Below are 23,249 nucleotides of genomic sequence, written 5' to 3' on the forward strand. Positions count from 1 at the left end.
AGGTTTAAACACACGCCAACGATTGCGTCGGTGCGGGCAGCGTGTGACCTGATTTTTGCTTGGAGCGACGTTTCCAGCGAACGCGGGAGGCGGGAGGCGGGCGTGGATGACGAAAGAAGCGGACGGCGATCGAGGGGCAGTCTAGGCTGCCCCTCCACGATTCGGCGCGCCCCAGCAACCCGCAGCCCGCAGCCCCGCGTTCTTTGCTGACTCCGCAGGCCTGCGACTGGCCACCGAAAACCTGTGACGCCAACACCGCTGCTCAATTTCACCAGAATCCCGTAATCGCCCCAGTGATAATGCCTCACCACGCCCGTCCGCTCCTCGATCTCCCGAATCCCTCCGTCCGCGCGACTTGCGCCCTGCCGCCTATCATTTGCCGCCGCTGGGGCCGAGGGGGACCGGGGCGCAAACGCGGCGCACCGACCCCAGCAAATTCTGGCCTCGGGCTGCCCAAATGATGCCGCCTCTACCAGGCCCCCTCGTGTCTGCTAGCCCGATGCTTGTCTCTGGACCACTTGGCTCGCGCTCTCGCCTTGCACGAGATCGTCGACCCCATGGGCCACGCGCCGATGACAAGCCCAGCACCAGGCCCAGAATAAATTCCCGCCGCGTCTAGCCGTGCCCGGCCCAGTCCCCGGGCGTTTCCACGATCCGTTGTTTCTGATCGGTCCCGTGGGCGAACGCTGCCTGCACCTCGTCGTGCGCGCGACGAGGTGAGACTCCCTTGTCAGGCCGCAACAGAAGAGTCAGTACCACGCGTGCCCTGGGCGCTGAAACCCCAGGCTGGCCGCGCATGGCGTTTGGCGCGGGAAAGCTCACAACCTCTGACGTAAGATTGCCCCATCCTCGCTAGCGCATTCTCCACACAGCGTCGGAAACGCCAGGGAGCACATGCCAACCCATACCCTCTGACACACGCCTCGTCCCGATCGAGCAAGGTCAACCAATCTATTATTCAAGTGATATTGAAGAAAAAGCAAACCGGGGGCCAGACCAACGTAAAGGGCAACAACGCTACAGAAGACCACCAACCCTCAGACCTGCCCGCCGTCATTGCTCATGTCCTGCAGCTTTTTCTGATTCTCCTTTCGCTGTCTGCGCTGCGTCGGGCTGAGTCCCTGTTTGATTCTCCGTCCGCCCGACAGGTATAGCCAGGAGCAAGCATAGACGACCACAAAGTTGAAAATAACGTACGCCCCTGAGAGCCATCAGCACGGCCACTACGCACCGTTACGAGCGTTGAACCAAACTTACACATGATGCCAAAGTCGCGCCAGACATATCGATTGAAGACGTTGAAGCTCGACGCCTGTTCCGTTCAGTCAGCTGAGAAAAAAAAGTAAACCCACAATCTGAAACGCAAATGCGGAGAAATGCCGCAGCCCAGGATTCCAAGACGGAAGCGGGAGCGGAAAGGCACATGCAAGCACTGGGGTTGGGGAAAGATGGGGGTGCTCCCTGGTCAACTCGCGTGCTTGGGGCGGTGGCTGAGCCGCCTTCCAAGAGGCTGGCCTAGGCAGCACAGCCGGCCCTTTCGGTGCATCTCCCATTCCGCACCCGGCCCGTTCCGATACCTGCCATCACAAGCCTAGGATACGTCCCGATTTCACGCGCGCGCTTTACCGCTGAAAGGCCCATGCCAAGCAAATGTCGCGGAAAAGGCAGGGGGATAAAGTATTCCGGAAAAAGAGATAAGGCACTCACAAATTCGTCTCCTGTGGCGTACTGGCAGTAGCCGCAGCTCCCGTCGGCATTGGTTTGCACGTAGCCCGAAGTCTGGGCGAACGGACCTGCGTAGCTTTCGCACGTCTGGCCCGGTGGAGCGTTGAACCGAGCTATCTCGTTGCTATCGCATTGGACCCGCAGGCCATGCGTGAGTAGCCCTAGGAACCCCTCCAGGAGATAGCGGAACGGTGTCTGCAACAATCACACAACATGTCAGAAAATCCCGCGACAACCCTGCACCGTCGTCGTCAACCGCGGAAACTTACCAAATGGTACATCCAGGATTGCCAGAAGTACGGCAGCGTCGCGTAAGGCACCACCACTCCGCAGAAGCTCACCACGAACAGGAAGAACACGGGCACCAACAAGGATGCCAGCAGCTCGTTCGGTGAAAAGGACGCAATCGCCTGACCAAACCCGAGGTAGTACAGCTCGAACACCATCACCAGCGCCCAGATGCTCACTGACGTGTACGTATCCCTGGGAAAATTTGGAGGGAAGTACCAACATGCCCAATAGATGGTCCCTGCAACAAGGCGGTATGGTATCTCTGACAGTATGGCGCTCGTTGCGAAAGCGAACCACGAGTAGATCTTCGAGTTGGACTCACGCGACTCGAAGATGGACCGCGCCTCCAGGAAGCGGGGCTGAAGCTGCTGGATGAGCGGAGGCGAGATGGTCAGTGTCATGAACGTCGAGAAGAGACGCGACTGCATGTCAATCTGGCTGTTGCCCAGGTCCCAGAAGGTAAAGCCGTTGAACAGGCCAGTGAAGATGTGCAGCATCATCATGCCCATCACGTACTGCGGCGACCGGTACATGGCCACGAAAGACCGCTTGAGCACTGTCAACACTTGCGTTGACAGCGGCATGGCGTACTCCCGGTCGTCGCGGATCTTCTCCTTGTTGCCTGCTTTTTGTCGATCCGAGATGATTTGGCGGACCTCTTTGGTGAGCTGCTTGTTTTCGGTGGATCTCTCCCAAACGTCTCCCCAATCCTGACCCTTGTAGTCGGGATTACCGGCACCGATGGCTTCCAGCATGTACTCCGCAGGGTTCATCTTCGGTGGGCACTTCTTGGCTCCATTGCGTTCCAGATAGTCGATGAGATTCCTGCTGTCGTGGCCAAGCTCACCGAAGTAGACAGTACGGCCGCCATTCTTGAGCAACAGAAGCTGGTCAAAGTTCTCAAAAAGCACACTTCATGGCTGATCAGCAATCGCTCATTCGGGCTGGCAAGGATTTTTCGACTTACCTGGATGGTTGGTGGATTGTGCAGAGAATCGCCTGGCCTGCATCTGCTAATTTGCGAAGGAAGCGGACAATGTTGAACGCAGCACCACTATCCAGACCGGACGTTGGTTCGTCAAGGAACATGAGAAGCTCGGGCTTGCTCGCCAGCTCTACGCCAATAGTCAGACGCTTCCGCTGTTCCTGGTTAAGTCCGGCTCCCGGTTTTCCAATTGTCGCCCCAGCAATCTCACGCATCTCCAGGAGGTCAATAATCTTTTCGACGTAATCGTACTTTTCCTGGAGCGGGACTTCTCGAGGCTGGCGCAACTTGGCAGAGAAGCGGAGAGCTTCTCTCACGGTAGAAGTAGACTCGTGAACGTCCTGTTGCTCAGCGAATCCTGTGCTACGCTGGAAGGATAGCGGAAGTGGCCTGCCGTCAACAAGAAAATCGCCGGTCACGACACCAAATCGAATGCGCTGCGCCAGCGTGTTCAAAAGTGTCGTTTTACCAGCCCCTGACATCTGTTAGCAACCGGCAGAATTCAGACAGCTGTGCTCACAGCATGTTACGAAAGTTTGCCCTTTCCGTTTTTTTTTTTTCGCTCATGTCATGGGTAGTTGAAGCTAACGTCCAGACGCGTATGAAGAATTTTTAATTCGACATTCTCGTCCGGACGATAGCTTCAAATATCCTCTGTATGTAGGGTAAAACCTCATACGAGATGATTGGAAAGGGCAAAGCCTTTGTAACGCACTGCACACTCTTTGGACCACTTACCGGAAGCACCCATTAACGCCGTCAGCTTTCCTGGCTTGACATAACCCTGCACATTCTGCAGCAGCTTCCTCTCGCCGCCCTCATACGGAATCGTATAGTTGACATCCTGCCACGTAAAGATAGTGTCGTTCTTCGCCACACCCTTGGTGTCATCCTCGCTCTTTCCCGAACCGCTCTCCTCGTAGCCAGCCGCACCACCATCCTGCCTCCTCCCCTTCTCCTCATCCCCCTCCTCGCTGCTCGCCCTCTCCATCTCCCTCTCCACAGAAGCAGGAGCCTGACCGCGCTTGTAGATGGTCACGCTGCCCCCGCCCTTATTCGGCTTCTGCAGCTCCATGCCCAGCGCCGTCAGCCCGACGAAGAAGACGAAGAACGCGCAGATGATGCCAAAGTTGCGCCACAGGTGGCTGCGCGAGTAGTCGTACGCGACGGCGATGTAGTCTGCGCCGCTGACGGTCGTGCGGCCCGGCTGGCTTCCTTGCAGCGCGCACGTCTGGTACTGCGGCTCAACGCCGGGGCCCTGCGGCACGAGGTACGGGGCGGTGCATTCGATCTCGAGGTTGTAGAACTCGTTTGCCATGAGGCTTTCGAAGCCGTATTGTACCGGGTTGACCCAGCGCAGCCAGCTGAACCAGGGGTGCATTTTGCGCGGTGGGATGAGGTAGCCGGTGTAGACGACTAGGATCTGGATCGCCACCCCCGTGATGCGCGTCGCGACGTCGAGACTGCCAACGAGAGCGCCAATTGCTCTGAATAAACTGTACATGCACATCGTTAAAATGAAGAGAAATAGGAGGGAGATGAAGAATTGCGATGGGGTGCGTTGGAGGTTCGACATCCAGTAGACGACGATATCGAAAAGGGCGACTTGGATGAAAACCAGCGGCACGTCGACGACCGTCTGCGCGAGAGCATAAGCCGAGGGCCGGTAGAACGAGAAGCTTTTGTGCTTGAGCAGGATGGGTCGCGAGCTGAATGCGGCCGTCAGTTCGGCCAGGGCGAGCAGGGCGTTGAAGAGGAGCATGAAGAACATGACACCACCGCGGGTAAACACTCCAGCAGCAGTCTTCGGCTGGTCGTAGAACAGGCTTCCGACGATCAAGGCTTGGAACAGAATGCCGCCCCATTTGCCGGCAAGTGACTGCTTGTCGCCGATCATGACGAAGAACTGCCGTTTCGTGCAGGCCATGACCTGCATGGGGAAGGAGATGGTGTAGTTCTTCTTCTTGGTGGCTTTGCTGGCGGCAGCGCGGCGTTTCTCTTCCTGTATCCGTGTCTCTTCCTTGAACTCCTCGATCTCCTTGAGGTTCTTCCTGTGCCTCTCGCTTTTGAAGAACTCTTCGGCAAACTGCTCGGCAGATCGGGGGATACGGTCTTCCCATCCTTCCTTGACGTTACGTTCATGAGTGTCAGTCACGGAGGTGAGGAAGTCTGCGCTCGTCCAGCGAGGAGGCTGCACGAACCCAAGCTCCTTGAAGTACGCAGGAGCCTCGTCCGCGGGACCGAAATAGCAGCACTTGCCCTCGTCGATCAGCAAAACTTTGTCGAAGAGACTGTACAAGCTCTCTCCAGCTTGGTAGAGTGCGACAGAGGTGGAGACGCGGGCCATGTTGGTGAGAGAGCGCAGGCTCTGGACGTACTCCAGCGCCGTCGAAGCATCCAAGCCTTTCGTACTGTTATCCCACGCCTGCACCGACGCCTTCGTAATCATCGCCTCAGCAATACTAACCCGCTTCTTCTCACCCCCAGAGACACCACGCACAAACTCATTACCCACCTTAACCGGCATCGTATGCTCAATCCAGAACAGCTTGCTGACAACGCGCAGAAACTCCCGAATATAGTCCTGCCTCGACTCGCCCTCCTTCCGCGAATCCTTGCCAGGCGTCCTCGTCTTCAGCGCGAAAGTCAGCGTGTTCTTCACGCTGAGCGTCGCGTAGTGCAGGTCCTCCTCGGGGTTGTACAAGACCTCGCTGCGGAACTTCTTGGCCATGACGTCCGCCGGCGTGCCGCCGTACGACACGTCGCCCTCGACGCTCTCGTAGCCGAACCGCTGGTTGCCCATCACCTTCAGGAAGGTCGAGCAGCCCGCGCCGGGCCGCCCCAGCACGAGCAGCATCTCGCCCGGCTTGATACATCCAGAAAAGTTGTCGATGAGCGTGCGGACCGGCGGCTTCGACATGCCGGCGGCTTTTCGCGGGCCGCCCTTTGTACTGAACAGGCTCTTGACGAAGCGCAGCGGGTTGAGCAAGATGTCGCCCGTCGTCGGCTGCAGCGCCGCGCCGACGCCCATGCCCTTGACCGTCAGGTCCTTGAAGATCATGCCCGCGTGCCGCGTGCGCTCTTCCTCCGAGTTCTCCTGGCGCGACTGCCCGAACATGCGTGACAGCAGCCGGTCGATCTCCTCTTGCTCTGCCGCGTGTTCCGCGTCCTGGTCGGTGGTTGCTGAGGTGGAAGACTGGCCGGTGCGGCGGCGCGAGAGCACGCGGAAGAGGTCGTCTTCGGTGATGGTGCGGCCTGAGGCCGTCTTCTTTAAGCTGGGCCGCCGCTCGCTTTGTTTTTGTTGGTCGTCGTGCTTGTATTGCTGCTCCGCGCCCGTCTTGATGGGCATGAAGCCGCCTTCGATGTCGTCGTCATCGTCCTTCTTGTCGCTGTGATAGGCTTCAATTGATTCGCGCATGTTATCGGTGTCTCCGTGGCCACTGATCGGGGTGTATACGCTTTCTTCGTCTTTTGGGCTGGGAACAGCGGTGTCCTCTCCGGAAGATGATGTCCGTCCATGAATGTTAGTAAATGTTGCGACATGCAAGGGGTGCCGTTGCTCTGCTTCAGTGCGCCCAACAACGAAAGATGAGGTCTGCCGGGAAGTCCCAGGAAACTCGTTCAATTCGCTGGTGGTGGCAGGCGTCTCAAGCCAGCCGCCCGGGATCTCTCCCTCGACGTCTGGCGTGGGCTTCTCTGAATGATCACTGTCCATGATTGGAGAAATCTAAAGAGGCAAGGGTGAGACAGGAGGACAACAGATGCAAAATTAGGACGACATGGCGATAAGAAACAAACAAAGGCCGAGCAGCTCCCGGACTTTTGTAACAGAAACAAAAGAAGGCTGGCACCAGCGGCGATCTCGATAAGTAATGTACAAAAGCAAGCCATCGCCCACCACGGCGGCCAGTGCGCCAACAAAGATGTCATTATTCACGGACTTTTGAGAAAGCCGAGCCCCGAGCAAAAGAGGCGAGAGACCTGAGTTTAGCTGTTGTGCAGGGGGCCGTGGGCTGCAAGCAGCTTTCTGCAGGCTGGCCTGCGTGAAGGATGCAGGACAAAGGCTTGTATTGCGTCACCACAACGACAACCATCGTGTCTGCTGGTCGGAGCTTTTTGAGCCGCCAAACCCGACCTCCGATCCGATCGCATCATTTGCGAAAAATGCCACGAGTCGTCCCCCAGATTGTCAGAAAAGTCGATGATGGCGCCCAGCTGCTAGGCCCACAGACCAACAAGCTCGCGTTCAGTCCGCGTGTCGCAACGTTCAAATAGACGCGATCGACGTCAGGATCACTCCCTTGGCAATTGTGGCTGCAGATCGGTGTATTTTTCCTATTTCGGTTTGAGACACGGACTTGCTCGCCCCGACCCGCCGTCCAGAGAAGACCCTTCCTCCGTGTGGGTCCGAGGCTGATGGAGCCCATTCCGTTGTTCGTGCGTCCCAATTCCCGGGTTCGTTCACATTCCGGCCCCTTGCATATCAGCTCGTCAACCTAATGCTGCAGGAGACACAGAGGGGTATAGCACCCGAAAGCTAGCGTGGTTTTGATTTTGTGTATCGTACGACTTGAGTAAGCTCGTGTGATTTGTAGTTAAAGCAATCATCGGGAGAAAGGTATGGAATTCGTATTTAGGTGTGAGCTTTTCCTACCTGAATAAGTCGAGTGTCGTTGCTTGTAGTAAATATTGCAACATCCCAACATCGATTTATGATTTGCGCGGTGTCCCGGCGGGAATTACTAATGGAACAGGTGATGTTTTTACACCAATGACCATCACAATCACATTCGATATAGTAATGAAATCCACAGTGTCAGTGTTGTTTCGCAGATGGAAAACTGGAACTTGAAGTCTACTTTAGTGACAGAGCAACAGGCCTTCAAACTCCCTCCACAACCGCACTATTCTTATAATACAGCTTCATACCGTCGTAAGACCCAAGAAACACACCACACCCTAGAGCAGCTATGATACACGTCAAGGTAGCGCCTCTAAACAGGCCGCGTACCCCGTCTTTATGGAGAATGTCCCTTGCTACCAACACAGGGCTGCCAGATGATGCAGGTGATTGCTTATTCGTAGGCCGAGTTGCAGGCTGGAGGCCAATCGTGGTTGCTGGCCAAGTCTGGCCAATGTGGTTACCAGCTGCAAGCCTCATCCTGGTTTTTACCACATCAATCGGCACCAAGAGCCAAGATACACCTGCGCCTGCCAATCCTGCGCTCAAAGTGCTAATCTTGACATGCCCCGCAATATCGTCCGCCTTGATGGATGACCTTTTGAGCCAAGTAGCCTTGAGGTACTCGTAGAGGGAGAACGACAGACTGGTTCCGGGAATGCGACTTGTAGCCATCATAGTGTAGCCCGTCCAGAGTTTTGCGGGGCGTTTGATGAATTCCTTAGCCAACGTGAGGGTGAGAGGCTGGCGGTTGGCTCCTTGCGTTGATTGAACAATTTGAGCATTCTGTTTCAATACTTCTGAGGGGTTTTGGATAGCGCAAGCAGCAAGATCAGCAACTCCACTGCTGATCGCGTGAGCCACGGGCTCTGGTATCTTTCCAAGATATCCGTCTCTGCTTCTGGCTTGGAAGCTGGATTTGGCACTCTCGTAGATGGCAAAGAAAGCAACCGATGAAGGTACTCCCGTGATTATCGTAGGGCCAAATCCTTGATACAAGCCACGAAATAGAGAATGACGGAGGGCGCCATTAGGGTGCTTGTATATGCTCGTGTACTCCGGTGACTGTATACGAGTGATCAAGGTGTCGAACGGATGGACAAGCACCTCAACGCTCAGCGCAGCAACCGCCGCCTATTCAGTGTTAATCATTTGGTGCAAAAGTGAGAGTGACTCTGGGAACACGTACAGATGATGTCTGAGCGCCAGCGTCAGCAAGCATAATCTTCAATGGAGAGCACAGAATTGGCCGTACAACATTGGCCAAACCTGGTATTCTCTGGATTGCGCTGTACTGTCTTGCAAATAGACGGAGGGAAATTGTTGAAGAATATTGTGCATTCGACCACAGCAGCTTTAACATCTCGTTTGGGCTTGCGCCGAGACTTTGCCATCGGATTCCGTGGATTCCGCGGAGTCCCTGGCTTCTTTTTGTACTATGGTAGATGGAAATTAAAGGCTGAAAGAGTAATTGTCGAAATAAATGATCACGAATTTATGAGAGGCTTTGATGGCTAAGAATGAAGAGTGAATCTATTCCTACTACATTTAAAAGGGATTTTCTTTTTGTAAGAAACACAGCAGGACGGAAACGTCATACTTTTCTCTGCCTATCGTCTTCAATGAAGTAGCTGAAGTCAACGTTTAAACATTGTTCTACAACTCAAACCTCGCTTTGTGCGTAAATATATGCTTAACTTCCCACGCAAGTCTTGCAGAAAAGCTCATGTCTAAGGCTCTTACGAACAAAGAATGTGAACCTTTTCGTGACACATTGCTATACTCTCATTCCAGAGAACTCATTGAGGTATACCACCAACTTCCGAGATAATACCGCCCCTGAGTTGCTGTGCAAAAAGAAGTGCCTTGGCTGGCAAAAAAGGACAATGGGCCCTCCACAAAGGCAAAAAGAAGAGTCAACTCAATGATACGGCGGCCGAGACTTGAACTCAGGACCTTCAGTGAACTGCTCCTTTGAGGGAACTGTTAGACTGACGTGATAACCAACTACACCACCGCCGCAGGTTAATGTTGACTGGGTTCCTTGGTGGAACTTGAAAGTGACTGTGCTTGTTGTGTTCATATAGGCAGTTTGCTGCCTCCAAGGAGCGTAGTCGAGAGTCTCGGCCGGGCTCTTGGTGGGCAAATAATATTATTAAGAGGTCCAGGCTTTCCTCGGCGTTGAGAAATTTTCTCTCTGTGGAGCTTTCCGCTAGAAAATAGTAGACGTGGCCCGTGCGCCACTGGTGGAAGACTTTTGATCCGTGCAAACCATCTTTCTTTTCGATTTGCCCACGGGCAAGATTTTGACTGGCAAAGCTTACCGAAGTTTATGCGAGCTTGACGAAAGCTAGGACAGTGCATAATCTTTCTCTTCTAGCCGACACTGGTGGATGAAACCCAAGTGGTGGCCTCGGGTAACATTAGAGTTGAGACATCCCAGATGGATGGGTCAGTCAGATCCTAGCCGTATAGACCAAAATTGGAGGAATGTATTGCAATCTGAGACCTTTCAGGAACCGAGTGTGCATACTCTGTTTCCCTTTCAATTTTGTTTCTTCCTCGGCATCAGTAAGGCGGACACGGATACGCAAACGAATTCTACACGCAGATTTTTGGCATACTTAGAACATCTGCTTCCAGTTAAGCAGAGTTTGCGAGCCGAGGCTGTAAGAAAAGCAAGGCATCAAACGGGGTTTTCATGGATCTGGGAAGCGATAGCGCGTGAAGGGCACCTAATTGATAGTTGATGCCCGTCAGAATAATGATTCCCTGGGATGAGCCACGACGAATCTGAACTTAAGTGTTTTCTTCTGATTCTGTATATTCGTAGACCGCAGCCGAACATGTCTGTTGTTCGTGACTAGTCAAGTCCTTGCGTTGGTGTGATTTCACCATTGTATACCTAGTTGGGGCCAAGGATACTAGGCCTTGCAGCCACAGATTAGCATCTGTCCTAGCGTAGCAATGACGTGGGATACTCGTGTGGGGTGCTTGTGCCCAGCGCCGTCCATCCAAACTCCATTCGCCAAACCAACTCCATATGCTCCAAAACCATGTCCGTTTAGTCCTCATCCTCTTGCGTCTGGTAGATATGGCGACTACGCGTAGGGTCCTTGCGCATCTCTTGACCGGAGCCAGTGAATCCAACTGTTGCAAAAAGTTAGCAACTGATACGTCTTGTGCAGAGTTGACACTAACCTCGAGCAGTAACGCTAGAACCAGTGCGGAACATGCTGTCCTTCTTCTTCATTCCCTTGCCCGACGCTGAAAACTGCTGCCACTTGTTCTTGTTCGTCTCTAGCTCCTTGTTCGCCTTCACTTTGCGAGGAATCTTGGCCGGCTTCGGGGGACCATCGCTGACTTTGCTGGGCTCCTTCTTCGCTTGGCTAGCAAGAGCGGGGTTGATGTCCGCAGCAGCAGATATGACTCCAGAGGTAGCGGGAGCGGTGGGCGTGGTCGGTGTGACTGGAGAGCCATCAGCCTTGCGCTTCTTCGAGTCGTTCGAAATCGGCTTGATTTCGTGAGCAGCAAGAGTCTCTGTGTCGTTGTACTGGGTGAACTTGATGTGATAAGTCGGAGAGGTCGAAGAGCCCGTAATGCTCAGGATTTTGGCGGGGTAGAAAGACTTGTCACCAGACTTCCACTTCGCAAGAACGACGTCGTTGACTTTGTAGGCGACAGGTGCGGCAGGCTCGTCATCGGCCGGGGGCGGCGCGGATTTCTTGAAAGCGGGATGGTTCTCCCTGGACCATTTCTCCTTGACCGCGGGCGGCGAAGGGGGTTTCGGGGCAGGAGCACGCGCGCGTTCTTCCTCGAGCAAGCTTTCGAATGCGGCGATGCCGGCCTCTAGCTCGGCCTTGAGCTCGAGAAAGCCCGCGTTGTCAGGCTCGACCTCGAGGTTTGCATTTGCGTCCTCGAGCTGCGGAGACGTCAGTGGGCACTTCGTGGTGTGTAGCAGCGGCTAGGGGGCCTCACCTGTCGGGTGAAGTCTTTGAGCGACTCCTCAAGCTCCTGGATGGCGCTACTCATGGTGTTTAGTAGATCTGTAACAAGCGAGGCGTAGAGCTTGTCACAGACACACGTTACCGCTTGCGGAGAGGCTGCAGGACGATGTGAGGCTTGGCTGCGGCGGGGGTGGGAGCGACGGCGCAATGACGACGGAGGTGGATCGCGTTGGCGGTGCGCGGTCAGGTCAGGAACAGAGCGCGACGCGGATCCGATCGATAAGCCTGCCGAAAGTGCAAGCGCGCCACCTGGCGGGCTTACCTCGGAACGTCACGTGCGCCGGAGATGCGGGCGCGGCGAAGCGGACGGATATAGAGCGTGTCTCTGGCCTTAGGCACCGGCTGGATAATCTGGATACGGGGCGTCGGCCTGCCCCGTACTACACAGTAGCGTGCGGGCATGACATACCAAGGGGCCTGGAGCGTGCGACGGCAGTGCCGCTGACTCACGGTCCCCAAGCGGCTGCGAAGACGGCGTGGTGATGTCAGACGCTGATGGGCGTCGCGCGACTTCGCAGGCGCATCATGGGCTGCAGCAGAGCGTTTTCGGCCGCAGGCTGACGGCGTAAACCTGTTAAAGCAGCGCGGTCACAGCGGTGTCGTCGTTCAGCCTTAGCACGCTTAGACCCTGCACGCTGCTTTACTGCTGACAAACCAAACGCCGCCGCCGAGCGCCTTCGCCTTCCATCACCTTCCCGCACTTGTTCCTTGACCTCTGCCCCGATCAGCCTTCTTATCCACCAATCCGAACCGGCCAATCGCCCCCGAGCCCCCGCCGCGCGAGCAAAGCCCCCCGGCGCGCTACTCCTCTTATGGCCCAGAACAATCTGATCTGACATGCGCTTCTGACCCATCCCCTCCGGCCACCTTCACCTCGTCCTCATCCGCAACATCCGCAAGCTGTCCGGAACTCGCCACTGAGACGGGTCGAGAGAACGTTGTCGCTATCCTGCCGTGACCGACGCGTGCGTGGTCTGCAGGGTCCCAGGGAAGCCGGAGGTGAGCCCGCCCCAGCAAGCCTCGCCTCGCCCCGACCTTCACCATGATGATTTCTATTCCGCTGCTGCCTCCTGCGCATGAGGCTCGAGCATATCAGCGTCGACTATACTCGACAAGGCGACGCTCTTACGCCGCCCTTCTCTGCCGCGCCGCCTCGTTGCAGCCTGAGCTTTCTCACTAACGTCCGTCCAAGACCAAGGCAGCGCACATTTCTACCGTCCAGCCACCTTGCTGCCGGCTTCTGACATTATTCGCGGGAATACCGTGTCCTGTTGTCGTCGCGTAGCTTCTGGAACGCTTCTGCCCGCAAATCATTGAATACAACGCCACCGATCACCCCGCCCGATTTTGCCGCCTCCGCTTCGCGGTTTCATCTTCGCCATGGCGGGCACCACCAACAATGACCAATTCAACTCCCACCTCTACCTCTCCCCCAACCAGCAAGACCTTCTCATGGCTGCGCTGAACTCTAACAACCCGAACAACCGCGGGGGTAGACCAGCCAAGCCTTTAGACAGCAACCAGCAACAACAATATCCGCTTGACGGCCTTGATCCCAGCCTGTTCCCTCAAGATGGCGCTGGTGCCGGCTTCGACAATTTCAATCTAGACGAAAGCCCCTACGTTGATTTTCTTGATGGAGACACCGGCTTTGAATTCGATCCCAATGATACCAGCGACTTGCTCATCGGCAGCCTGCCCGGCGAAACTCAGGGCCAGTCGTCCAAGTCGCCAACGCAGCCTGGTGCCGACGGCGAAACAGAGACTGGTGACAAGCGTAAGAGCCCGGGCGATGACGATGAAGATGCAGAGGGCGGTGGTAAGCGAAGGGAAGGCGAGGACAAGACGGCGAAGAAGCCAGGCCGCAAGCCCCTGACTTCGGAGCCAACGACCGTGAGTACCTTTGCTCATTTGCAAGGGCTAGCACTGACACACAGAAGAAACGCAAAGCCCAAAACCGAGCTGCTCAGCGCGCGTTCAGAGAACGCAAGGAAAAGCACTTGAAGGACCTGGAAACCAAGGTTACCGAGCTTCAGAAGGCCTCCGATGCAGCTAACCACGAGAATGGCCTCCTTCGTGCCCAGGTGGAGAGACTTCAGATGGAACTGCGCGAGTACCGCAAGCGCCTCTCATCCAACAGTACCGGCATCTCCAGACCGACCGGATTTCCGTCGCTTCTCACTCACAACAACTCTCCTCCGTCGAGCAACTTCCAGTTTGAGTTCCCTCGCTTCGGCGCCCTTCCGGGATCTCAGATTTTCAACACCAACGGTTCCCTTTCCAACGGCGACAAGGGCAGCCCGTCAGCAGCCAAGCCAGCATCGCAAAATGCTGTACCGGGCGTTCTCGCCCGCCAAGGCAGTACTGGACGAAGCGTCAGCCCTACTAGCCAACAGAACGGCGTGCGGTCGCCGGACAAGGCTTCTCCGGCCTCAGCTACTGACTCGTACAACTCTCCTGGTCTGAATGGCCTTCCCAGAAAGAGCAGCGGTGGACGTGGCAGCACCTCGAGCTCGACGGGCGCTCAGCGCGTGTTCCAGTTCAACAGCACCAGCCATTCCAACTCGTCCACTAATGATTCTCCATCCGCTTCGTCTGTTTCTCAGTACGGCGCCAATTCGTCTTGCGGGACATCACCAGAGCCGAGTCACACCTCGCCTGGAAACGACAGATCCCATGAACTCTCTTGTGCGGTGACCGAAGGTGAGACGAGCTTCTGCGAGAAGTTGAACATGGCCTGTGGCAATCCTCGCAATCCAATCCCTCGCGCCTTGTCCAACTCTAACGGCACGCCAGCTGCAAACTCCAACACAAACGACAGCTTCGGCATTGATTGGCTGGCATCTCAAAACAACAACCAGTTCAACCCGACGCTCTTCGGCGATTACCGCGAGCCACAGGCTGCTGTTGTCGGCGATGGAGACTTTACTGGAGGTTTCTTCAACGACGCATTCCCGACTGCAGACTTCGGAAGCCCGTTCAACTTTGACAACAACCAAAGTCCGGCCATCTCCAAGTCCAACCCCATGGAAAGCATCGACAAGATTCAGGATGGTGATGACGACGAGGTCGTCCCCGGTGAAGATCCTAACCAGCTCCTCAGCTGCCACAAGATCTGGTTTGTATTCACCTTTCTGATCACGTTGGGAGCGGTTAATACTGATACATTTACGACAGGGACAAGCTGCAAAATCGGCCAGATTTCAAGGATGGCTCCATCGATATTGACGGTCTTTGCACGGAGCTGCGCGCCAAAGCCCGTTGTTCGGAGAGCGGCGTCGTGGTTGACAGCAAAGACGTTGAAGCTGCGCTCAAGAGGCTACCAGACAAGGCCTAATCGCTTCCAAACTCGAACTGTACCATAACGGAAAACGAACAACTCTTGGGCATAATCTTTAACGGCGCTTATCGGATTCGACGGCATCACATCATTGCGGTGATTGATCTGGCGAATGGGCACACAATACCACATGGATTCTTCATTTCGAGGGACTGGAGCCAAAACCAGGGAAAACGGCGAAAACGTGTTTCGGCGCTAGTGAGGTCTTCAAGTCCCCTCTCAGTTTTTATTAAGATCGTCTGATCTTGATTTATCATGATGTCGACGTTCTGCACATCACACTCACTTTTGGCAAGCTTTTTGAGATTCTCGATTGGACTGCTGGGTCTGGGTCTCTTTTAAATCATTGTTTAAAGGGAGGTTTTTCTGGCCACTGGACCGCGCTTCGGATGATGGTACATGGCGTTTACGATGGGGAGTGATATCTCATTGCTATCACGCTCACTGGTCAGCGGGGCTATGATATGTAGCTCGAGATACCTGGGGAGGGAGGCAAAAGGGTCTCAACATGATCGCTTAGCGAGATGGGAGGATGGTTCATAATAAGGTTGCATTCTCTCCGCTGCTTTCAAAGCAATAGCTAGTCCTGAATTTCAAGCTTATACCCTATATCATTGCGCACATGTATACTGTTGGGTTTGGTCTCTGAAGTGGACATTGATGTCCATGCAATCGACGAAGCAAACAATCCATATCAACTCCTGAGTCCATGCAATACGTCATAAGAGCATACACCTCAACTGACTCCATTGTGGCACAAGATCGAAAGTCGCTGAACGAATCTGACTATCGTTCACACATCAACTCCACAATGCACCTCCGCTCACTCCTCACCACTCCTCCCAATCCCCTCATCCCCAATACTCCAAAGAACCAAGACAACCCCTCCAGCAAAAAAAAAAAAAGAATCAACCCCTCACAACCCCTCCCCATCCCCCACCTCGCCCACCACGCCCCTCAACAACTCCGGCACCACCACGCCCGCATCGCCCTGGAAAAACCAATCCCCCTCCTGCAGCGCGTCGGTGCGTTCGACATTGATGACGGCCACGCGGGCGCCCTTGGCGCGAGCGCGGCCGGCGTAGCCGGCGGCCGGGTAGACGGTGGAGCTGGTGCCGATGACCATGATCAGGTCGATGCGGTCGGACTGGTCGATGAAGTCGTCGATGGCGTCGATCGTCTCGCGCGGCAGCCTCTCACCGAACCACACCACGCCGGGGCGGAGCAGGCCCGTTTCGCAGGCCGGGCAGGCGGGCAGGTCGGCGATGCGCAGGTCCGGAAGGGCGGTCGAGGGGTCGGAGATGTCGAGTTCGTGGCGGGCGGCGTTGGTGGTGGGGTCGATAGGGGAGGCGGAGGAGGAGGTTGGGATGGCGAGCGCGGGGACGATGGGGTCGGTGAAGTTGTTGTGCTCGACGTGGTTGCAGAAGAAGGAGCTGCATTTTACGTCGAAGAGGTTGCCGTGGAGGAGGTGGAGTTGGGAGGGGGGGTGGCCGGCGCGTTGGGAGAGGCCTGGGTGGGATGGGGTTAGAATTGGGTTCACGTGGATGCTGTGTGTTTTTGGAATTGAAGGTGGAAACTTACCGTCTACATTCTGGCTTAAAGTCTGGAAGTTTGGCTTCTTCTTCGCCAGCTCTGCCAGGGCGAGGTGCGCGCGGTTTGGCTTGGCCTTGAGCGCCATGTGTCTGCGGTACGAGTAGAATTGCCACACAAGCCCAGGGTCGGCCTCAAAAGCCTCCATGGTGGCTAGACTTGTGGCGTCATGAGTGCGCCAAAGTCCTCCAGCTCCGCGGAAGGTGGGGAGGCCGGATGAGGCTGAGAGGCCTGCGCCCAGCAGTGCGAGAATGCGGTCGGAGGATTGGAGGTGTTTTTGGAAGGACTCGAGGTCTGCGGCAGGGATGCCCGCGACGGATGATGCCGTCGTGGAGACCATCCTGATAAAAGGCCTCAAAGACGGAATGATGGCTAGTCTGAGATGTGGGATAGATGTTTGAGATGGATTTATAGCCCCGCGAAGGCGCCGCGTCGTAGATTCTCAACCGTCAGTTACGTTTGGGTTATGGCAGGCAGCGAAAAAGAGTCATGCAGAAGGATGCCAGGCAGCAATGCGGAGGCAATCTATGGTGGATTCTCTGGGGCTGAGTCAAAGTGGAGTATGTAGGCATGCGGAGGCTGGAGGCGAGTGAAGGAGCAACCCAACCGACGTCAGACCCGGCGAATCACGGCGCCGCGGTTTCTATCGATAACGAGGACCGGCAATCTTGTCGCGCCGCAAGTCGCGTCTGACGCCCGACACCTGCACCCATTCGCAATGTTCAGAAGCAGTCTGCGTGTTCTGCACGCTGCTGCCCGGTCACAGGCCCCGCGCCCTGTACGGCGCGCCTTCCACCAGGCGCCTGCCCGCCGTCAGCTTGTCTCAGCTGCCGAGCTTCAGTTCGGTCAGCCTGTCCATGAGACACATCCGCACCTGCTCAAGCCGGGCGAGGGTAGGCAATTGTCAAGTCAATCCAAACAGGTCTCTGCAGGAAGCTAATGCAGAAGCAACAGTGACGCCCGGTATCTCCGCCCTTGAATATGCCGAACGCCGCGATGCTCTCGCAAAGGCCATGCCTCCCAACAGCGTAGCCATTCTTGCTGGAGCCGACACAAAGTACCGCTCTGGCGCCGTATTCTACGAATTCCACCAGGACCCCGACTTTTTCTACCTCACCGGTATGGGCTTTGGGCGCATGGGCAGCTACTTGGATACTGAAGTGATTCGGCAGGCTTCAACGAGCCCGAGGCGTTGGCTGTAATCGGTAATAAATTGGGTTGGCAGTATGTTAAGAGCATGGCTGATGTGGTGTAGAGAAGACTGGCTCGGGCGATGACTATGTCTTCCGTCTCTACGTAAGGCCGAAAGATGCCCGCGCAGAGATGTGGGACGGTGCTCGATCGGGCGTCCAAGCTGCCTTGGATGTCTTCAATGCCGACGAGGTGAGGAAATAATTAAAGTCTGGATACACAATGGCGCTGAACAAACGAAGGCTGCGCCTATCAAAGACATTGGCAAGATCATACCAGAGATCATCCGCCGCAACCAGAACGTATACACAGACCTTCCACGGAATCTCGACCACAGATCTGCCATCACGAGGTATCTAAGCGGAACAATGTACACCGGCGACAATGGCTTCCCCAAAGCCTTGCAGTCTGTGAAGCCGTCTGCAGTGAAGCCCTTGAGGCCGATCATGAATGATCTTCGCATGTTCAAGAGTGAAGCCGAGATTCAGAACATGCGCAAGGCCGGCCAAGCTTCTGCAAGAACCTTTACTCATGCCATGAAGAACGAGTTCAGCACTGAAAGGGAGCTTCATGCACATATGGATTTCGGTTTCAAGATGATGGGCTGTGACGGAATCGCTTACATCCCAGTCGTGGCAGGTGGAACAAACGGCCTGAGCATCCATTATGTCAGGAACGACAATGTCTTAAAGTACGCACTCGTGACGTCTTTGATTTTCCAAAACGTGAATTGCTGACATGCTCCTCCCGTAGTGATGGAGAAATGGTCCTCGTAGATGCTGGAGGCGTAAGGAGCCCAATCCTGGCTGTAACGATGTTCATCCTAATCACTCGTAACAGGAATACGGGGGCTACATCACCGACATTACGCGTACCTGGCCAATCAACGGCAAGTTTACACCGGCCCAGAGAGATCTCTACGAGGTTGTTCTCAAGGTCCAAAGAAGCTGCGTTTCTCTCTGCAGAGAAGACGCCCAACTTTCGTTGGATAAGATTCATAGCATAGCCTGTGAAGGCCTCAAGGATGGTTTGAAGCAGCTGGGCTTTAACATGTCTGGCAATGTAAGTCATCATCTAGCGTCCCACACGATAGCAATTGCTCACTATTGCCAGGCATTGGAAACACTTTTCCCTCATCATCTGGGCCACTACATCGGCCTTGATGTGCATGACTCACCTGGTTTCCCGCGTAACAAGAAGCTCCAGACTGGACAGTGTGTCACTGTCGAGCCGTAAGCTTCTCGCCCTTCGTTCTCTTGCAGAGTTTTATTTACTGATGATATCTCGCAGTGGCATCTATGTTCCAGATGACGAAAGATGGCCCGCCCACTTCCGGGGCATGGCAATCCGCATTGAGGACAGTGTTTGTGTGCAGCCGGAGAGCCCCCTGATCTTCACGACCGAGGCGGTCAAGGAGGTGAGTGTCAGAGTCCAGAGCCTTCCAGGAGGATTCCGCACTAATGTACGTTTAGGTTATCGATATCGAGTCTCTTGAGCGGACTCGTTGAGTCCAGCTCCAATGTAAATAGTATGGCGCTTAAAAATGTACAGTCTTGTAAGTTGCTGCGTGTAAGAGACATTGACTAAACTCTAGATTCATGCAAGAGCTTGAGATACTAGAACTCTCTACATCAGCGGAAACAGTTAAGTGCATAACCGACCGTCCTTGAATTGATTAACTGATGGATATAGAAATGACGCAGTTGAGGATAGACAACCCTTTGCTATCTCTGCTACCGGCGCTTGAAATGAGGTGCTTAACGCTTTACAGATACATCAAAGACAAAAGAAACTTTCAATATTTCATCCTCGGTGCATATCAAATTGAATATAGCTCCTTGCACAAGTCTCTGAGCAATCTTCTAAACAGCTTCAATACCTTGGAACCTTTCCCTGCTCATCCTCCGTACTACTTCAGGCAGAAGCTGCAACTGCATTTGGCCAAGTCCCGATGGTGAACTGTGAGTTGGCCCTGCCAGAAGTAAAACAGTCAGCATCTTCATCACGGGGGAAATAAGCAAAGGGAAACCACGACTCACATATTCGTCAATTCCCACGTCTCAGCCATCAACCTCCCATACTGGCCCCTATCCTCCTCATCCCCCGCCGCGCCAGCAACGAACATGAGCGCCATGAAATGGTCATCCGTGCCCTGCGCATCGCGATACTGCGGATGCTTCATCAACCGCGTCAACGCCCTGCGGAGGTCGGGCCCGCTGTTGTTGCGAAACACATCCTCGACGCTCTGGCGGAAGTCGAGCGCCCACGCCTCGGGCGGCGTCGGCTGCGCAAAGTTGTCCGAGTACTTGACCATGGGCGCCCAGACGTTGCGGTACAGGTTGTGCACGGCGCCGCCCGACCCGATCAGCAGGTAACCTTCCTTGCGCAGCGGCCGCAGCGCCGCCCCGATCTTGACGTGGTAGTGCGGGTCGAAGCGCGCGTTCATCGAGATCAAGGTGGTTGGCGGGCACCCGCCGGGGAACATGCGGATTAGGATTAGGTACGTGTCGTGGATCCAGTCGAAGTTGGGGTTGCCTTCGGCGTTGCGGAAGCCAGCCGCGCGCAGCAGCGAGAGGCAGCGTTCGCCGGTGGGGAGGTCCGGGTTCAGGGCGTAGTGTTGGTATTTGTCTGGGTGTACGTAGGCGACGGGGGATTTGTTGGGGGTGGGGTTCATGGCGACTTCGACGCGGTCGCCGTCGGCGTCCCAGTGGGCGCCCTGGGGGAGTTGTGAGCTTTTGATTTTTCTTTTTTTGTTTTTGTTTTTGGGTGATGGGATTCACTTGTCTTTTGCTTGTTCTAAGTACTTACCATCATTACGATGCCCTTGATCCCGTGCGCGAGGGCGTCGTCGCCGCATTTCTTCCAGTAGGTCGCGGCCTCGGACTCCTCGCCCAGCATCATCGTCGAGCCATGAGAGAAGAAATGCACGGGAGTGATATTCGTAGTCATTGTGTAAACCGCTCTCTGTCTAGTTCTGAAGCAGAGGGTATCGCAAAACTGTCCAAGTCTTTCCGATCTTTCGCGGTTGGGGATTTCCCTTATTACAGTAAGTGGCGGGGTGGTAAGCCGTCAGGCGCAGGGGAGGGGAGCTAGTGGTTCTGGGGCTGGGCTAGGCTAGATCTTCCGTCAGCAACAGCCGCAGTGGGGAGGGAACACAAGCATTGGCGCATCGTGGCGGCGCGGAGGTGGTGGAGGGCGGGCGTGGGGCCGATGGTCTTGTCCCGCTAGGTACCGGGTTACACTGCCGTACCGAGCGCGTCGTTTCCGTAGCGCAACCGCTCTCCTCCTTGCTTTCCGATCTCCGCCACAATAATGGAAATTCGTCTAAGCGTAACTTTAGCTGAGACCGTGCGAATGGCGAATTAGGCAGGTTTGTTGACTCGATTGCTGGCCATGGAAATTGTGCTCGTGTCTCGGTCGAGACGACTGCCGAGCGATACATGCAATCTGCCGGCTTCCTTGAACCATTTCTGGAGGTTCACAGTGGCGAAAAGGGGCGATCATTGCGAGCAAATAGCAGGTCTAGAATAGTAGATGAACGAATTCTTAGGGGGCGAGGTAAAAGCGGACAGTATAACTAGGTCACGTGACTGATAGAGGCAAGGCTGAAGACCTACTTTTTCACAGATGTCGTATAAGGCGTATAGTGGGTACTCTATTAGGTTCGGCGTTACTTACCTCCGCCGTCTGCCCCTGTGACAACAGGCAACAGCATCTTGTGTTACCAGCATGCCTTACACAACGGTCATGGCTACGTCGCTCCTTAATTGCGCGCGGAGGCCGCCCCTCGGCCGTGCATGGAGGCCTCTTTCCAACCGTGCTTTGAGGCCACTTTCCAGCAATGCATGGTGGCCACTTTCCAGCCGTGTATGGAAGCCGGTCGTATTTCCCAATGATGCTTTCACCCCAATTCCCGCAGACCAGAAGGTTGAAGAGGAGTTGCTCCCCAACTACGTCGCATCCGAATACTATCCTGTTCGAATTGGCGAAATCCTCCGGGACCGCTACCAAATCATAGGGAAGGTGGGTTTCGGAACCACCTCGACTGTATGGCTGGCACGGGATCTAAGGTAAGTCTCAATTCACTTTTCCTGCGGGACTCGTATCTGCTCAACCGTCTTTCTTATCTCTTTTTCTCTTTTAGCGGATGTCAGCACGTTGCTCTCAAGATATACATCCATTCCGAATCCAAGAGGGGCCGGCTAGACAACGAGCTCAAGATTTACAAGCGCATCGAGAAGGTCTCCGAGGCTCATCCGCGCTGCGATTCCATCCGTCCGCTGCTCGACTCATTTGACGTCGATGGCCCCAACGGGCGGCATCAGTGTCTTGTGCACCCGCCTCTCTGGTACAGTGTGCGTCAACTCAGGTATCGCAACGACGTGCGGCGATTACCGGTGCCGATCGTGGCCGGTACACTTATGTGCATCTTCCAAGCCTTGGATTTTCTGCACAACGCGTATCACGTCGTGCATACTGATATCAAAGAGGACAACGTGATTCTCGGAGCAGATGAAGCCGTGTTCGAAGAATTCGAACAAACGCAGCTCGAGCAGCCTACTCCGAGGAAGGAGCTCGACGGGGCAATCGTCTATCGGTCCCGCAAGTTCGGCTTTACCGAGAATCCCTGCGGACCTGTGCTGTGTGACTTGGGCTCGGCTGTGCCGCTAGACGACGGCGTCGAGCACCGGGAAGACATACAGCCCGATGTCTATCGAGCGCCCGAAGTCATCCTGGACATCCCGTGGACGTATAGCGCTGACATCTGGAACGTGGGATGCATGGTGAGTGTCGATAACTTGAACGGGGGCGCTGCTTTTGACTAACACCTTTTTTATTCACAGGTCTGGAACATGTTCGAGGGCGAAACTCTCTTCGACGGCACCGACCCAGAACACAAGGAGTACCGAAGCCGGACCCATCTCGCTGAGATGATAGCCCTCCTTGGGCCTCCGCCACCGAGCCTTCTTGCCCGAGCGAACTATAGGAGCAAGTTCTTTTCCGATACCGGTAAGTTACTCCCTCTCTGGATTTGAGGAGCCGACCCAGAGATATCCCTTAACTAACCACGTTATTTATTCTTTTTTCCCCTTCAGGTGAATGGTGTGCGGGGATCCCAATTCCGGAATCGAGACCACTTGAGCTCAGGGAGACGACTTTCCTAGAAGATGATGAAGATATCAGGGAGGTTACTATGGTAGGAGACAAAGAAGATAGGGAGTGTTTTCTGCGCTTCATGCGGAAGATGCTGCAGTGGGAGCCAGAAAAGCGCAGCACCGCCAGCGAGTTGTTGGATGATGAGTGGATACTCAAGCACACCTCGTCGTGAACGCGGCGAATATTTTGATGGGACATAACTCGGCCGTCGCCGGGTAAGATTCAGGTGCTATCTCTGCTCGATCCACTTACCATATCTCCACTCGATCCGCTTACCATATC

At 55.1% G+C, this 23,249-nt stretch overlaps 7 protein-coding genes across 7 annotated transcripts; 3 read left to right on the top strand and 4 right to left on the bottom strand.

Moving 5' to 3' along the window:
- Window positions 1-1,037: 1,037 nt before the first annotated feature.
- On the bottom strand, window positions 1,038-6,419 carry LTHEOB_8650 (ABC drug exporter protein; the record flags this gene model as incomplete). The annotated part of the gene is made up of 6 exons (XM_035518151.1): window positions 1,038-1,201; window positions 1,258-1,312; window positions 1,708-1,920; window positions 1,995-2,928; window positions 2,984-3,476; window positions 3,740-6,419. The coding sequence occupies 6 exons, from the start codon at window positions 6,417-6,419 to the stop codon at window positions 1,038-1,040; spliced, it is 4,539 nt and encodes a 1,512-aa protein (XP_035369955.1).
- Window positions 6,420-10,746: 4,327 nt separating this feature from the next.
- On the bottom strand, window positions 10,747-11,714 carry LTHEOB_8651 (Tudor pwwp mbt; the record flags this gene model as incomplete). Its single annotated transcript, XM_035518152.1, has 3 exons — window positions 10,747-10,832; window positions 10,884-11,604; window positions 11,661-11,714. 3 exons carry the CDS (start codon window positions 11,712-11,714, stop codon window positions 10,747-10,749), a joined length of 861 nt encoding a protein of 286 aa, XP_035369956.1.
- Window positions 11,715-13,069: 1,355 nt separating this feature from the next.
- LTHEOB_8652 (Basic-leucine zipper (bZIP) transcription factor) lies at window positions 13,070-15,026 on the top strand (the record flags this gene model as incomplete). Its single annotated transcript, XM_035518153.1, has 4 exons — window positions 13,070-13,582; window positions 13,630-14,392; window positions 14,486-14,807; window positions 14,867-15,026. The coding sequence occupies 4 exons, from the start codon at window positions 13,070-13,072 to the stop codon at window positions 15,024-15,026; spliced, it is 1,758 nt and encodes a 585-aa protein (XP_035369957.1).
- A 919-nt stretch (window positions 15,027-15,945) lies between these two features.
- Window positions 15,946-16,959, bottom strand: LTHEOB_8653 (Nad-dependent deacetylase sirtuin-5; the record flags this gene model as incomplete). The annotated part of the gene is made up of 2 exons (XM_035518154.1): window positions 15,946-16,538; window positions 16,611-16,959. 2 exons carry the CDS (start codon window positions 16,957-16,959, stop codon window positions 15,946-15,948), a joined length of 942 nt encoding a protein of 313 aa, XP_035369958.1.
- Window positions 16,960-17,337: 378 nt separating this feature from the next.
- On the top strand, window positions 17,338-19,318 carry LTHEOB_8654 (Xaa-pro dipeptidase app; the record flags this gene model as incomplete). Its single annotated transcript, XM_035518155.1, has 10 exons — window positions 17,338-17,512; window positions 17,574-17,738; window positions 17,792-17,824; window positions 17,875-18,002; window positions 18,053-18,501; window positions 18,564-18,597; window positions 18,651-18,872; window positions 18,924-19,042; window positions 19,101-19,227; window positions 19,283-19,318. The coding sequence occupies 10 exons, from the start codon at window positions 17,338-17,340 to the stop codon at window positions 19,316-19,318; spliced, it is 1,488 nt and encodes a 495-aa protein (XP_035369959.1).
- A 406-nt stretch (window positions 19,319-19,724) lies between these two features.
- LTHEOB_8655 (Cytochrome b5) lies at window positions 19,725-20,759 on the bottom strand (the record flags this gene model as incomplete). The annotated part of the gene is made up of 3 exons (XM_035518156.1): window positions 19,725-19,782; window positions 19,850-20,526; window positions 20,619-20,759. The coding sequence occupies 3 exons, from the start codon at window positions 20,757-20,759 to the stop codon at window positions 19,725-19,727; spliced, it is 876 nt and encodes a 291-aa protein (XP_035369960.1).
- Window positions 20,760-21,607: 848 nt separating this feature from the next.
- LTHEOB_8656 (Protein kinase domain protein) lies at window positions 21,608-23,139 on the top strand (the record flags this gene model as incomplete). The annotated part of the gene is made up of 5 exons (XM_035518157.1): window positions 21,608-21,677; window positions 21,730-21,880; window positions 21,955-22,594; window positions 22,655-22,820; window positions 22,907-23,139. The coding sequence occupies 5 exons, from the start codon at window positions 21,608-21,610 to the stop codon at window positions 23,137-23,139; spliced, it is 1,260 nt and encodes a 419-aa protein (XP_035369961.1).
- Between the last annotated feature and the right edge of the window lie 110 nt (window positions 23,140-23,249).

This window comes from Lasiodiplodia theobromae (genome assembly GCF_012971845.1).
Source record: "Lasiodiplodia theobromae strain AM2As chromosome Unknown scaffold_28, whole genome shotgun sequence".
NCBI lineage: Eukaryota > Fungi > Ascomycota > Dothideomycetes > Botryosphaeriales > Botryosphaeriaceae > Lasiodiplodia > Lasiodiplodia theobromae.